This window comes from Haemorhous mexicanus, chromosome 1 (genome assembly GCF_027477595.1).
Source record: "Haemorhous mexicanus isolate bHaeMex1 chromosome 1, bHaeMex1.pri, whole genome shotgun sequence".
NCBI lineage: Eukaryota > Metazoa > Chordata > Aves > Passeriformes > Fringillidae > Haemorhous > Haemorhous mexicanus.
The window spans coordinates 19,570,922-19,585,479 of NC_082341.1; the positions used below are offsets into that span (position 1 = coordinate 19,570,922).

At 36.8% G+C, this 14,558-nt stretch overlaps 1 protein-coding gene across 1 annotated transcript in view; it reads right to left on the minus strand.

Annotated features, from left to right (window-relative positions):
• Positions 1–764: 764 nt before the first annotated feature.
• Positions 765–14,558, minus strand: part of MALRD1 (MAM and LDL receptor class A domain containing 1) — a 235,075-nt gene continuing 221,281 nt past the window's right edge. The window contains exons 36-40 of the mRNA XM_059869616.1: positions 11,899–11,981; positions 11,716–11,806; positions 3,280–3,355; positions 1,579–1,635; positions 765–866 (exon numbers count right to left, since the gene is read on the minus strand). Coding sequence (XP_059725599.1) covers positions 765–866; positions 1,579–1,635; positions 3,280–3,355; positions 11,716–11,806; positions 11,899–11,981 — 409 coding nt within the window. The remainder of the gene's footprint in view (positions 867–1,578; positions 1,636–3,279; positions 3,356–11,715; positions 11,807–11,898; positions 11,982–14,558) is intronic.

The window sequence follows — 14,558 nt, forward strand, 5'->3', positions numbered from 1 at the left end:
GGCTGACTTAAGTTTTAGCTGTGTGGGAGGCCAACCTATTCAGCAGAAATATGGTTTCCTGAACATGCCAGTTTCCACCCTCTGTCAACCACTAAGCTAAATTTATCAGGAGCACTGTGGTCAGAACTACAGAACTGTAGAGCTGACCGGAGGGAAATTTGGTCAGATATAACTATCATGGTTAATATTAAAAATATTTTTTAAAAATAAGTGCATGTACTGGTGTGTCACATAGATGAATCACATGCTGAGCCAATATTCAGATCTATGATTCATGACTACTCTTGATTTAGTTTGATATGTTTCCAATTTTATAAAGACTTTTCTTTTGCTTCTGCATGTTGGAACGCTAAGAGTCAGTTAAAATCCCTTTCTAATGCAAAATTACAGAAATATTTAAGTCATCATTTCTCATATAATGGACATAAAACTATGATTCCCAAGTATAAAGAATCTGGATTAGATTAAACATTTTATTAACATATTAGAATTTGAACTGTATATGTGTAAAATGAACTCATAATTATCAATTGCTTTCTGCACCAAGAGAAATGACAGAAGACTATATATAATTATGGTTTATTTATGTATAGATTCCAGTTTCAATATAAATTTACTTTCTGAACTTCATTGTTTTAATAAGAGTTATTTTGTGATGAGTTATTAATTCATATTGCAAATACTACAGTATCATGACACACTTCTAGATTTTATAACAAATCTTTAGGCAGAGAGTTATGATCACCGTTGGTCTTCTGTTGTGTTTAAGTTTTCAAGGAGCTGCATAATTTCTCCATGTCTTCTGCTGCTACACCATAGAGAGGATTCGGAAAAGAAGTAGCATTCACATTTTCATTGAACAGATACTAAAAGGAAAAAGATAGAATGAAATTTAAAATCCAAGTGATTCAATTACTTTTTAAAATGCACATACAAATGGCTTTAGATTCATTGTAGGAGTAGCATATTATAGAAAACTGTAAAATCTTGAAATATTTTTAGACCAGACTTTCAGCTGAATAAAGTTAGCATAGATCCACCAAAACAATTACCTACCACATGCCTCTGATCAAGTAATTTAAACTACTTCTGGATCTTTTTTCCCTTGTCTCCAGAGCCCTTGCTCCAATACACATTTAGTATTTTTTTTAGGCAATCTCTGTACAATAGTGTAATTGCAGTGGGTCACTAATTTTGGTACATGGCATTGTAATTTCCTTTTATACAAGGAAATTGTTATAATTATTTTTATTGAAAAACTATGAGAAAGTAGATAATATGAACCTTTCCTTCAGGAAAGGATTTCAGCAATTCTAACCATTTTCTTTAGCATCTGCTCAGACTGAAACTTACTGATTTAGTGTGTGGTGTACCAAGTAGCTATGAAGAGCAACACTACTAGAATTGTTATTATGAGGTCCTTGCCAACCAATTCAGCCCCAGTCATCTTTTTCAGATTTCCAGAGGTGCTAACAGTATAAGTACACCATTAACTTCAAGAGACATTTTTCCCTTTCCTCTGCAAATGAATTTCCTTTACTAGTCCAACACACATCCTAGAAATATATAATTACATACCTCATGCCATGGAGAAACACTGATTTGAACAGCAGATGAGATGGCATACCTAGGAGACTATAAAAAGAAAAAAACTGCTTCAGAATATTTTTAGTGAGTTGAAAAGAAGTTATTCTGCCATGTGGTGCCTGGGTAACACACTCTATGGATCCGAAATTATGAGGCAGTATTACGAGCAAGAGTAGAGCTATGCTAAGCCCACATGATTTTAGTGTTCAGGAAGGTTCAGGAGAACTGTTCTTTATGAAGCTCAGAGACTCCCACAAGGGCATAACTTGTGAGTATTCTGCTGGAGACAAGAACTTTTGCTCACATTTTGTCATCTCTTTTGATTGATGATACACCATTCAGATTAAAGTCTCATCAGACTTGGAGAAAACTCATAATGCCTGTTTTCTTTTAAAAAGAAAAATTAGTGTAAACATGTATCTTTCCAGTCTTAGAGAAAATAGAGGAAGTTCTGGTACATGGCTGGACTTCAATCACAATGCCTGGGGCTGTCTTCCATGAAAATGTCTCTCCTGACTCTGTGCTTCTGTTTTTCAACTTGCTATTAAATGAAGCCTGTCAGGAATCTATTTTAACTAAAATAAAAATGTCCTGATGAATTGGACATGATTGTGATGGGAATATTTCCAACTTGGAGCTCTCACAAACTTCAACCTATAAGTGAATTCATTTGATCTAATGTCTCTAAAATCAGGTGTAAGGACCTTTTTACAGAAAGTAAATGGCATGTCAGAGTTAATCCTATTCAAAGCTGCAGTGGAATCTTATATTATTGACTGAGCAAAGGACAAGCTTTATTTTCTATTTCAAATCAAGCCTAGCTCTTTCAATGCTAATAAGGGTAGTATCAAAATGAGGACAGGAAGGATATTTAAAAAAATTTTTTCGTGTTTTCTTTTTTCTTTTTATTCCAAGGTTTTTTGCCTTTTTTAAAAATTATAAACAAAATATCAGAGATACCTTCATTTTAATTCAATAATTTATTTCTTGTTAAATTTCAGACATGATTTTTAGTTATTATAATTTGATAATTAAATCTTGCCTTTAATTATTTTGCTGCAATATGTTCACATTTAAATATTTTACTCAAAAATGTCTTTGGTACTCTATCAGTTTCTTAATTCTGATCAGCAAAGGGTACTAGGGAAGTGTGTGGCCAATTGCTTGTTTAGTGTCAAGGTGAATTTTACAGTGATGGGAATTGTGATGCATGTTCAAGGTACTGGGGAGGACTAAAACTCTTTCATTAAAGTTAAGTGAGTGTGCAAAGGCAACTTGGTTGCTGAATCGTGCATTTTGTGTTTTTATTGTTGTTGATGTGTTTCTATTGTTGTGTGTTTGCTTTGTTGGATGGTTTTTCTGTTTTTGTTTGTTTGTTTGTTTGTTTTCCAGAAAAAAAGGAGATGAGTCCCATTGAGTTCATTCTTATCTAAGTGTGGGTAAATATTTAATCCAAAACACTTTTTTTCCTCCAAATCATCAGCCCATAGTCATGATAATTATAAACACTGAGATGTTGTAAAAACTGAGCTGATTTCAACAAATACTGCCCTGGAAATGATCTGAGTATTGAGTCAATTTTTAATTCTCACTTATTTTATTAAATAGCATTCTCTCAGGGATTGTATTCTTTTAATGGAAAACTATTTGAGGACTACCTCACATTTTTCTGAACATACAGAGACAGCTTACCTCTACTTTCCCAGATGATCTAAGGTCTTTGTACAATGGATTGGCAAATGAAGAAATAGCATTTTTCTGTACTTTCCTTGGGAAGTCAAACGAAAAAAAAAAAAGGAATAAAAATCACCATATCACACAGGCCATCAAAGAACCAAACAGATTAAAGTTCAAAAGATTTGAGTCCAAAAGAATAGGTGGCTAAATACATTTACAACTGAGCTCTACAGAAATTAATGAAATTAAACCAATATTCTGGATAAATAATGTCTAGGTTAAAATAATAATTTTTCATCTGTTGCTTCAAAAAATATATATGCTTCTGGATGTGCATAGAACTATTTAGTATTTATAAAATGCAGGTGTAGTTCTATACATTAAATAAAACATGAGAATACCTTAAAAGTTGCATTCCTATAATTTCTTTGCATGGAAAGAGATCATGTTCTTTCTGTGTTTTGCTATCACACTGACAATTCAGTGATTAACATGGTCTTAGGCTCCAAGTTCAAGAGCACCTTAGTTATTTCATTGTTATAAGTACTCCACTTTTCCAATTAATTGGGGAAGAGCTTGCATTTTGAGTCAAAATCATCAGCATCAGTTTTAAAGCTATACAAGCTTTTTCTACCCATATCTTTTTCTACAAAGGCAGGAATAAATAGTCACTTGAGGTATTGAAATGCAAATTTTTCATTCATTAACACAATGCCTTAAACAATTTATAATAGATTATTAGGACAAATTTTGCTGTTTATGGATCTCATGTCCATTACCTCATCTGGAGGTTTAAAGATATGCTTTCTTGATAGAGGTCTTCACATGTCCCATTTCTTTCTGGAAGCACTTATGACCTGTGCAGTTAATCACATTTATTCTGCAAAAGCAGAAGGAGCATGGAACATGCTGCCTAGATCTAATTTTTTTTCCCTAATAGATGACTAGTTGTTAATATTCCACATTGCTTGAAATCACAGAATCTTGTACTCATTTATGTTGGAAGAGAACTCTAAGATCACGGAGACCAACGTTTGACTGATCACCACCTTGTCATCTGGACTAAGTGCCATGTCCAGCCCCTTCCACCTCCAGGTTTGGTGAATCCACCTCCACTGGCACTCTCTTCCAATTTTTAACAACCTTTTTGGTGAAGAAATTCTCCCTGATGTCCAGCCTGAAGTCCCCTAGCACAGCTTGAGGCCACATCCTCTTGAACTGGCACTTGTTCCTTGGAGAAGGGACTCACCCCCACCTGGCCACAATCTCCTACCTCAGGTAGCTGTAGAGAGCAGTAAGGTCTACCCTGACAATTCTTTTCTCTTTTCAGGGATAACACTTCCTGCTCCCTCAGTTGCTCCTCATAGGACTTAATTTCTAGACCCTTCACCAACTTTGTTACTCTGGACTCTCTCCAGCACCTCAATGTCTTTGCTGCAGTGAGATGCCCAGAATCATCAAAGCTGTTCCAACACTACATAAAAAGCAACAGATGTATTAGTCAAAATTACTGAAGGATGAAGCAGAAGCAATTCTTTGCTTCTGAAGGGATGCATTCAGTTTTTTTGGGTTTTATCCACAGTTCTTATGCCTTGTGTACATAGAAATCTGCATGGACAGTATTCTAAGACAAAAATTTTCCCTAAAGCTTCCCATCAGTCTTGATGATTAAGAAACAAATTTAGTTGTGTTAAAAAGTGTTTCTGTTCCAAAGCTGCTCCTGCAGGTGGTTGAAGCCATGTCTCCCTAGAATCTGATAGACAGGCTCTGTGTTACTGGGATAGGCAGGATGGAGGGGACAAGAGCAGTCACAGGAGCACAGCCCACAGAGATGGTGGGAAGGGAAGCTGTTCCTCAGTGAGAACTGCAGAGGAGACACACTGAATGATTTCTGTTGCAAATAGCTAAAACCAGAATGGCTCCTTGGGAGGAAGGCACAAGTAAGGCACAGAAATAGTCTACCTTATGAATTAAATCAGTGCAAGAAAATAAGTTTGGATTTTAGACTAAACCAGACATGTCTCCCTAAAATTTTTCTCAAGAAGACTGTCAGAAAATAATTGCTTCTAATGCCAGTCTCATAATTTATTTTGATTACCTGACATAACAATGGGGAGAGCTGAATATTTGAACCAGTTAATTTTTTCATTTGATCTAATCTTAACTGTAATAAATAATGATATTCTGATTCATTTTGTTTGCTTAGTGAAGCAGTGAAAGATTATTTATATGCCTACTAAGTGTATGTTTGCATCCCAGTCCTCCTAAATGAAGCCCAGAAAATGTGTAAAAAATTTATTTTTTACTCTAGTATGAAAGCATGGCTTACAAAATCTAAGGCCTGAAGCAAACACAGGTGAGAAGTTTTTAAGGCGTTTGGCTCTGCTTCTAAACTAGTGCCCAAAGGGCCAGACTTGCATGCCTTAATTTTGGTGCCTCATTGAGACACCACAAACCAACTGTATGGCCTAAAAGCATGATATGGAATTAAGCAAATCAGTTCTCCTTAGAGTCAGTTGAGACACTTCCAAAGGACAACACAGGTCACACAATTCTCAGTGTGAACCACCCTTACTGTGCCAATAGCAAATGGTAAGGATGGGGATTGGTCTGATTCTCCTTCATCACTCCTTTAAACTCGAGCAGCTTGTGCAAGACACAGACAGCTTATTTGGGCAAGAACTTGCTGAGTACTTAGGTCTGTCCTGAGGGCAGGAGGGTGCTGAACACAGATCTCCAGCTTCCTCTGCAAGGAGGAGAACTAACCAGAAGGATACTGTGCCAAACTGTGGGCACCTAACAGAGTGCTGGCCAAGTTCTTCAACAACACATTTTGGTTACTGTGCTTAGTGCTGAAATCGCTCCTGTCTGTGTCTCAAACAATAAAATTGAGTCCAGCAGATTTCAGGTGTCCTCCCACTCTAGATCTGAATCATGAAAAGCATATGTATTGGTCACCGAATCTTAGGGATAATAGGAGTTTTATGGCCCAAAATATGGGCACTGCTTGAATTTATGCACCAGAAACTTAGGTGGAAAATGAACTTTCTCAATTTCACTCCTGTTCTTACAAACATTTTTGTCCAAATTCAAGTCACCTTGAATATCCTACCTTATGTAACTTATGCTACATACACCATATATAAACACATAGATGCATAAATATAAACATGTTTATACAAACATATATATGGTTACCCCTGTTTGTGAATGAAGGAAGCAATACTTTCTTAGGGATATCAATAGATAGCCTTAAAATTTCTAAAATATTTTCAAATTACTTAAAAGGCCTTAAAGAATTTGTAAGAGAAAATTTAATCACATGTGTACACAAGTGCTGTAATCTATCAACTGGATGAGGTAGTAACCGCAGTAAAAAAAGTTTAAAAAAAAGTTAAAAAAAAAAGTAAAAAATACTCAAATATGCATGTAAGGTAGTTTAGAGAGAGCTGGGTTTTCTAACATAACCAGAAATACCACAATAGGAATGGAGAGAATTAATCATCTTAGGTTGAGGTAACATTAGGCATAGCTTTGCTAAGCTCATCTGCATTCTTTAGGAGCAAAAACTACTGCCTTGTCAGAGGTTTCTCCACTGCAATTTCACAAAGACAGGAAGAAGTTTTATGCTCCATAAAATACCCACCAGTGTATAAACAGACTGCTGAGTAACATCATTCTTGTTAATGGAAAATTAAAGTATCTAGATTTCATTTTTTTTTGGATGCAAGAGCTCATAATTTTGTACTTTTCAATATATCTTTAAAAGCAAAAAACAAATCTTTCATACAGAACACAGATTCTTAGGAATACAGTACTGGAGGAATGCTTATCATCTGATCTGTTACAACAATGACAAAGTCCTAGTTGACCAAAGATTTAATTACAATTAAGCTACTAATTAAAACAATCCCTTAAAAGAATTTTTATAGGTGTGCTAAAGCTGCAGTTCATGACAGAAACTAAAACTCAAGATCTTAATTTCCAAAGCGTGTTTAAAATCTTTTCAACTAAATTTAAGTTTGCTGAAGTAAGCTGTATTTTGCACATCCCATAAAAGAAATAGGAGGCATGATGCAAGGAGAGAAGACTTTCCAAAAGCTGCATCTAAAATAATGTTCAGGCCACTTGGATGTTTGATTCAACTGTTAATATGCTGTATGGGTGTCCTAAGTCTGTACTTTGTACCTTTTGAGTCACTTGGGGAAGTAATTTTTTTTTTTATTAAATCACTGCTTTGCAACTTTCATCTTTGTGATCTTGAAGGCTGCAGACTACAGAGACAGGCTGTGCCTCAGTGTGTTTCCTCCTGTTTCTGTGCAGTCCTTCCTGTGTGTGGTGATCATCAGATGTAACATTTCAGAAAAACTGAAAACTTCTTACTATAACACTCATCCTTCAGAACAACAATAATCTACAGGAGAATGAATGGATTTGGACAGCAACACTAGACTAGTACAACAATTCCCAACCAACATTCATGGCTAATGCTTCCAAATTTTGGTTTACTTTTTCCCATAAAACCACACATTTTTCTCCCATTATACATGAACTGTATCTGTCTCTGTTCCAGTTCACAAGCTGAAAACGATTCACTAAATGTCATTGTGCTGTCATTCTGTTTATCTCTTTGGGATATAGGAAGAGGCACAGCCAGCAATGACCTCTGGCAGCCCCTCAGATCTGTTTGGAGAGCTTCCCTCAGGATACACCAAACGTTCCTTCACACCAGATCTCCAGAAGGGTATGGTCTAATTGCAGAAAGTTTGGCAACAGAAACTGGGATAATTGCATAATTGTAAGTAAACCTTAGCTATGGAGAAAGACTAAAGCACTGAGCTTGTTTACCCTGAAGAAAGCAGCCTGTAAGGAGGCATGACAACTGCCTTCAAGAACACAAAAAGCTTTCCACAAGGAGGAAGGGAATGATCTGTTATTGCCCATGGTGAATAAGAATGAACTTAAATGATAAACAGACATATCAGCGGTTGGAAAATAACTTTCTAACAGCAAACTTCTTTCTACCCAAGGTACCGATATAGCCCGAGGATGCCATCAAATTCACGTTGTTAGAGGTTTTTAAATGTGAACTCAGGAGTGATACAATTGAGTCTGTGATGTGGCAGGATGAAAAGTGGCCTCTGTGAGCCCTTTCTTTCCATGATTTTCTACCATTTTAAAATGCTTTCTCATAACACCTCAGTTTTTCACTCTTTTGCTTGTGTGGCAAGATACATTGTTAAATGCTTTGGAAAATTTAATGCTCTGTGTTCATTAAGATTGACAGAACTGATAATAGCTGTGGCACATTGGCCTTGCAGTGGATGGCACAGTTCAGGAACAGGAAAGAAACAAACTGAAATGATCCAGGGACATTGACTGATTTGGAGGCAGTAAAAGGGCATAGCTTGGCTGGACAGAAAGTCCAGCCAAGCTGGACTTTCATACTCTCACATTTCAAATTACAATGAAGCATTAGAAGGCAGCTGCAAAAAAAAGGGAAGCTAAAATGAAACTTTGCTTCTATTTGGTCAACAAGGACAGATAGAGTGGAGCAACTGGCAGCCTTCCCTTCTGGATTAAGGAACATAATCTCTACAGTGGAAACAGGAATGAGAGAAACTCACAAGCTTCCCTGATTTGGGGTTTCTATACAAAAGTTTCACATATCCCCAGCTGCGGACTGGGAAGTATCTGACATATCTGAATGCTGTCATGGTAATGAGGTATGCTGCTGCCAAGCCATGTAAAGCTGCTTTTCTCCATTAGGAAGTAAACTTACATGATGACTTCCAGAAACTCCCACTCACTAACAGGAGGGTTTAAAGCCTGCAGATCAGAAATTAAATTCTGCAAAGGAGAAGAAGGAGATAGAAAAGGGAAGCAGGGCATCCATTCTGGGTTGAAGGGAAGGGTTAAGGCACTTTTAATGTTTCCAGAGAAGAAGAGGGACAAATATGACTTAGGTTCTCACTGCTCTTAGTGACAAATTTCTAGCTGGCAATCACCTGAGGGGTCCTCAGCCTATCCCTACTGCCTCCTACCTGGTTTTCTGATGAAAAAAAATGAGTTCTATTGGACTCTTAAGCCTCTCCAGCTCTTGTGCACATTCCTGTACTATTTGCCCTGAGACTTAGATGGACCTACACAACATTTTAAGATGTCAGGGGAGCTAACACCTACAACTCCTTATGTGCCTTTGAAGAACTGTCTGCCAGTGCCTGCGTGGGTGGGTCTATACAGTAAAGCAAGGGGACACTAACAGAAATTACATAAAAATAGCAAGCAAAAGAATTTATCAAAAGGTGGTAAATATGGCCTCAAGCATGTGAAAGCTTCCCTAGAGTGACTCTAGTGCCTAAAGACTTTAAGAAAACAACATGGCTCAGGAGGGCTAGAAACAGACACAAGTGAAAATGAGATGCAGGAAAGTACCATTTGTGTGCCAGTAAAATCCTCTCATTCATCAAATCCCTTAAAAAAATCAGAAGTAAAATCTCATGCCTCTGTGTGGTGCTGTCACATTGTACATTTTACAGACTTATGCAAACACAAGTCACTTCTTAATATAAAGTCTTACCTAAAGATGCAAACTTCAGTACGTGAACATTGGCTGCATTTTGACTAGTCATTTCTGATTACTGATTAAGCAGTTCAGGAATAACTTGCCTTAATTTACTTCTATGTTTCCAGCTGTGATTTTTGTATACCATATCATGGTAGGCACTAGGTAGTTGAAGAGGAAGAACCTGGATAAACTTATCTTCTCAAATTCAAAATTTCAGATTTCATTCTTTTCACAATTTCAAACAAATTGACATTTATTAGCTAAATAATTATTTCTTAGCAAGATGCCTATAAAAGCACTTTGACTTGCCTGTTAAGTCGACTGTGATTGAAAACAAGGAAAATAAAAAAAAATATTTGTAGTGTGGGCAAAATAATTTGACAATCTTGGTTTCTAATAGACAAAATTTGTAGTCACAAAAATTTCCATCATCGTAACTTACCTTTCTGGAAGCTTTAATGAAAACAATCAAGACCAAAATGAGCTTTGTTTTGTTAGCTTTTCTAATCCTCTCTTTCACAGCTCTGGTTCTCTGCATATCAGGGCTGTGCTATATTCTTAGAGCCATACTAAGAAGATCCTCATTCATCCCTGTTTTATACCTAATAGCACCATATTTTTTAGCATCATATGGCCACAGGGTACAAAAAAGACAAAGAAAAAATATTCCTTAAATATAGATTTATGGATAAAAGGTCTGTGAATGGCAATGCAGAACCCTTTGAGTAGACATTTATGAAAGAAAAACATTGAGGGAGTGTTGAATGAGAGCACAGAAGAAGTAGTGGAAGAAACAACAATATTTTTTAAATTAAACACTATCAAACGTTTTGAGAAATTAAACTCTTTTTCTCAAAGATAAATATTGAAATCACAAAAAGAAAGATGCAGCAGTTCTTACAATACAAGTAATCTTGCACTTCTGAAGTGGTTTTCCATATGTGTGCCTTAGCAGGTTGTATTAATGTGGATGAATTAAATCTTAAAGCCCCGTGAAATCAGATAAGGAAATGTTATTCCTGCTTTCAAGATGAGGAAGGAGATGCAAGGAAAGCAGGTGAAGCTATGCACTCAATTAACAGAAGCACAACCAATAAAGGTTTCTGCTTCAACATTTTGTTCTGTGTCCACAGACAGCTCTACCTGTCAGGGGAGCATGCAGAGATAGGAGACATGTCAGCAGCAATAACGTCAGGACAGGAGCCTGCACAGTTTAGTAGATACTTTGGGAGATAACAACATCCCCAAAGAGAGGAAAGTCTATAGCAGAGAACAAGTTTAAAGGAAAAGAGACAGCTTTGAAGATGAATTCTGGAGAAGAAAATGAAGGGTGAGGAAAATCTAACAGCACAAAAATGGACAAGGAAATGTGCAACAGGAATTGCTGAAAGGGAGGAAGGGACAGTGCTAGGTACTTGCTGGCAGAGAAGGATCTAGCAGAATAAGTTGAGAAATAGGCAGAGAAGCAATACAGGGGTTAGAATAAAATAAACATTTAGGGAGGAGAGAAAAAGCAGAGATTATCAAAGGAGAGAAAAAGCAGAGATTATCAGAGGGATGACAGGAAGGCTTGTAAATATATCTGTGAAATACTGAATTGTCAGTTGAAGGCATATCCTAAGAACCTCTAAATTTTATAATTTAAGAATACTCCTACAATGCCACAATCAAAATATTCTAGGCAATCAAGCCATTGCTCATTGTTTCCAGACAGGGGCCCACTAAGGTCAGCTTTTTTTGCAAAGTCACATTTTCTGCTTAGTGTTTTATATGAAGAAAGACTGTGGGGAGATTCAAAAGCTGAAACCAATGAGCCTGGGCAGATGGCCATTGCTCTGTGCCACATTTGTGTCTGCTATATGCAAAATAAAAGTTTTACTTACATTTCTGGCACTTTCTTCTTTGAAAGAAAATACAGGGCAGCAGCTGTAATTTTAATCAGTAAGAAACCAATACCCAATCCAATCCAAATATCTGTAAAATCAGAGCAATCAAAGACAGAAATAAGTAGAATGAAAGACTCAAAGGATGAATTAAAAGACATTACTTTCTTTTTACAGACCTACCATTTTTTAGGAGACTTGAAGTTGGAGGCTGAAGAGGCTTAGCACTTATGTGGCAACGGTTTCCTTTCCATCCTTTTCCACATCTGCGAATAAAACAAGAATTTTTGAAGAAGGGAGGAGAAAGGATCATAAACAGTGATGAGCATGGAGGAAATGCCAAAGCTCTGAGCACTTTGCCAGTGACTAAAGCCTATCCAGGAATCACAAAGAGCAGCATCAAAGTTAATATAATGGAATCTAAGTGAGAAATGCACAAAGCAAACTAAGAGAGAAAAAAATAAAAATAAGTTAAAAGATTAGAATTGGCTTCCTTTTCCATAATGCCATGATATTGTTCTCTCACAACAAAAGAATTTGACTCATTTCCATGTATCCCCCATGTGAGGGTTAAAGACATTTCTGAGTTGAGGGACTGGGACCCTAATATCGAGGAAGACACACAATTAGAATATTAGAAAAATCTTTTTCTCCTGTCACCTAATTTGTCTCTCTTGTTTTTCTATTTTTGGTAAAAATGGTACCTTTCCAACAAATACCTTGTTAAAACCAAAGCTGCACCTGAATGCAGCCATGTAAAATTATTCCTAAGTTTCTCTTTGGTAAAATTCAGTTTTGATTTGAAGTGACCAAAATATAAAATGTCTGACACAAGCTTTGCTGTTTTGATTTACACTTGCTGCTTAATGGTTAATCAAATTCAACAAAAGGTCTATATCATTTGTCCTTTTAATTTGCCTCAATTAAGCTTTGTCTACTTGCTTTTATTGTGGCCTTCTGTCTCCATGAGAATGAAGGGACCCTGGACACTTAGGTGAGGGTCAGCTGCCTTTGCTGAGAAACATGCAGTTTGGGGAATCTCAGAATGGCTGCAGCATAAAGGGTTGTTAGGGGGATGGCCACATACTGACATCTTAATTTCAGGCACCCCACATGGTGTTTGAACCCCATCCTGAGTGTATTGATGGAATGACTTCTACCAGCTTTCCAATTATATCCATGGCTGGTGATTTATGAGCTTCATAAATTTTAAACTTTTTTTAGAAGGATGTATCAGAAAAAAGTGATGGTAGTAGTCCAGTTTCAGTCCCATTAGTGTCAAATGCACGGAAAATTCTTTTCACCTATGATTTCTTTCTTTAAAGTTTCACAAACTATTAATGTGGGCTGGAATGCATATTGAGATGCTTTCTAAATCTTACACCATGATTTTTTCCCATAGTCACCACTTTTGAAGGTGTAATTTTGAAATTGTAGTTTCTTCTCCTTAAATTTATAGTATGAAAACTCACATATACACAATTAAATCTTCATATTAAGGTTCTTTAATTCGAACATGTGAGAGAGGACTTCATGCTATTTGCCATAGTTTAGCACATAGTATTGCCTAAATGCCTTACCCTAGCAGCTGCACACTGAGGTAATCAGTCATTTCAGAGGGACAGGAGTACTTCATTTTCCCAGAAAATGACTTAGGAGTGCTGGATGTAGGAAGAGTAAGGGTGGGGTGACAGCAGCAGCAAAAATCTGTAGTTGCAATGATCATTAGGATCCTTAAAGGATCAGAGCATGTCAGAAACCAGATCAATATCCCAGTTTCAGACATGACAGGAGGGTGACTTCACCAAAGACCAAAAGAGGCTGATGCACAATTTATTTCAATTCAGTGTGTGGTTAAAAAATTCTGGGCAGATACTATGCCAGAAGGGAAGTACCTGCTCTACTCAAATACAGTGGGCAGAGGGAGATTTCATTTAGCCCATTTATACCACAGATGGGTTTTCTGTGGTTAAAGGGTTACTTTATTTAAGGGTACTAATTGATACACTAATGAATCCTAGATTTAGAAATTAAAGCCAGTGGCACATTCTGACATGATAACACTAAAGAAAAAATGCTTTAATTTCAGCTGACAGCTCTGGCTGAGCTGGAGACCCATTGTATTCAGTGACTGAAAATACCTGGTCTCTTCAATCCTCCTTCTTCTTCAGCATACTACAAAAAATCATGTTATTCATAAGCTGCTCTTTTATGCAGACTGATGATCTTATAAAAATGTCAAATTGCAGCTGGGCTGACACCAAGCTTTGTGGATCCATGTAGAAACATTGCAATCTGCTGGTAATCACCCATCAAAAGAATTTTCTGATTGCTCTCAATTGTATAATTTCCTTTCTCCCTGTTTGCCAGATATTCTGTTGAACTAGATATGCTTTTAACCAAAATTGGCCTCTTTCTTGTCACTGCAGAACTTACTTGGCTGTAAAAGAAAGAATAAGAAAACAGATTTGCAGCTGTGCACAAGCACTGCTCAGAGTGGCAAGGAGAGGTGCCATTTGCTGGTTTGGAGTCACCAGGACATAATTCACCTGAGAGCTGCAAAGAGGTAGTTCATAAAGCAGGTGTGTGTACTGGTAGGACTGTAGGAAAGTTCTACTACACAGAAATATCTAAATATATCTTTATGCTGGGTTTCCATTTATTGATGGAGTATTTCCACATATTCGTGCTATGTTTGAATTGTGGGTAAAAAGTAAGCATCTTTTAGTTTATCTTCCTATACACACAGGTTTTGTGATCAGCTGCTAACTCCTTCCCCATTCATCCCTCTTCAAATCTCTGAATGCTACATGACACATACACTTAGGAATCTGATGTCAGAT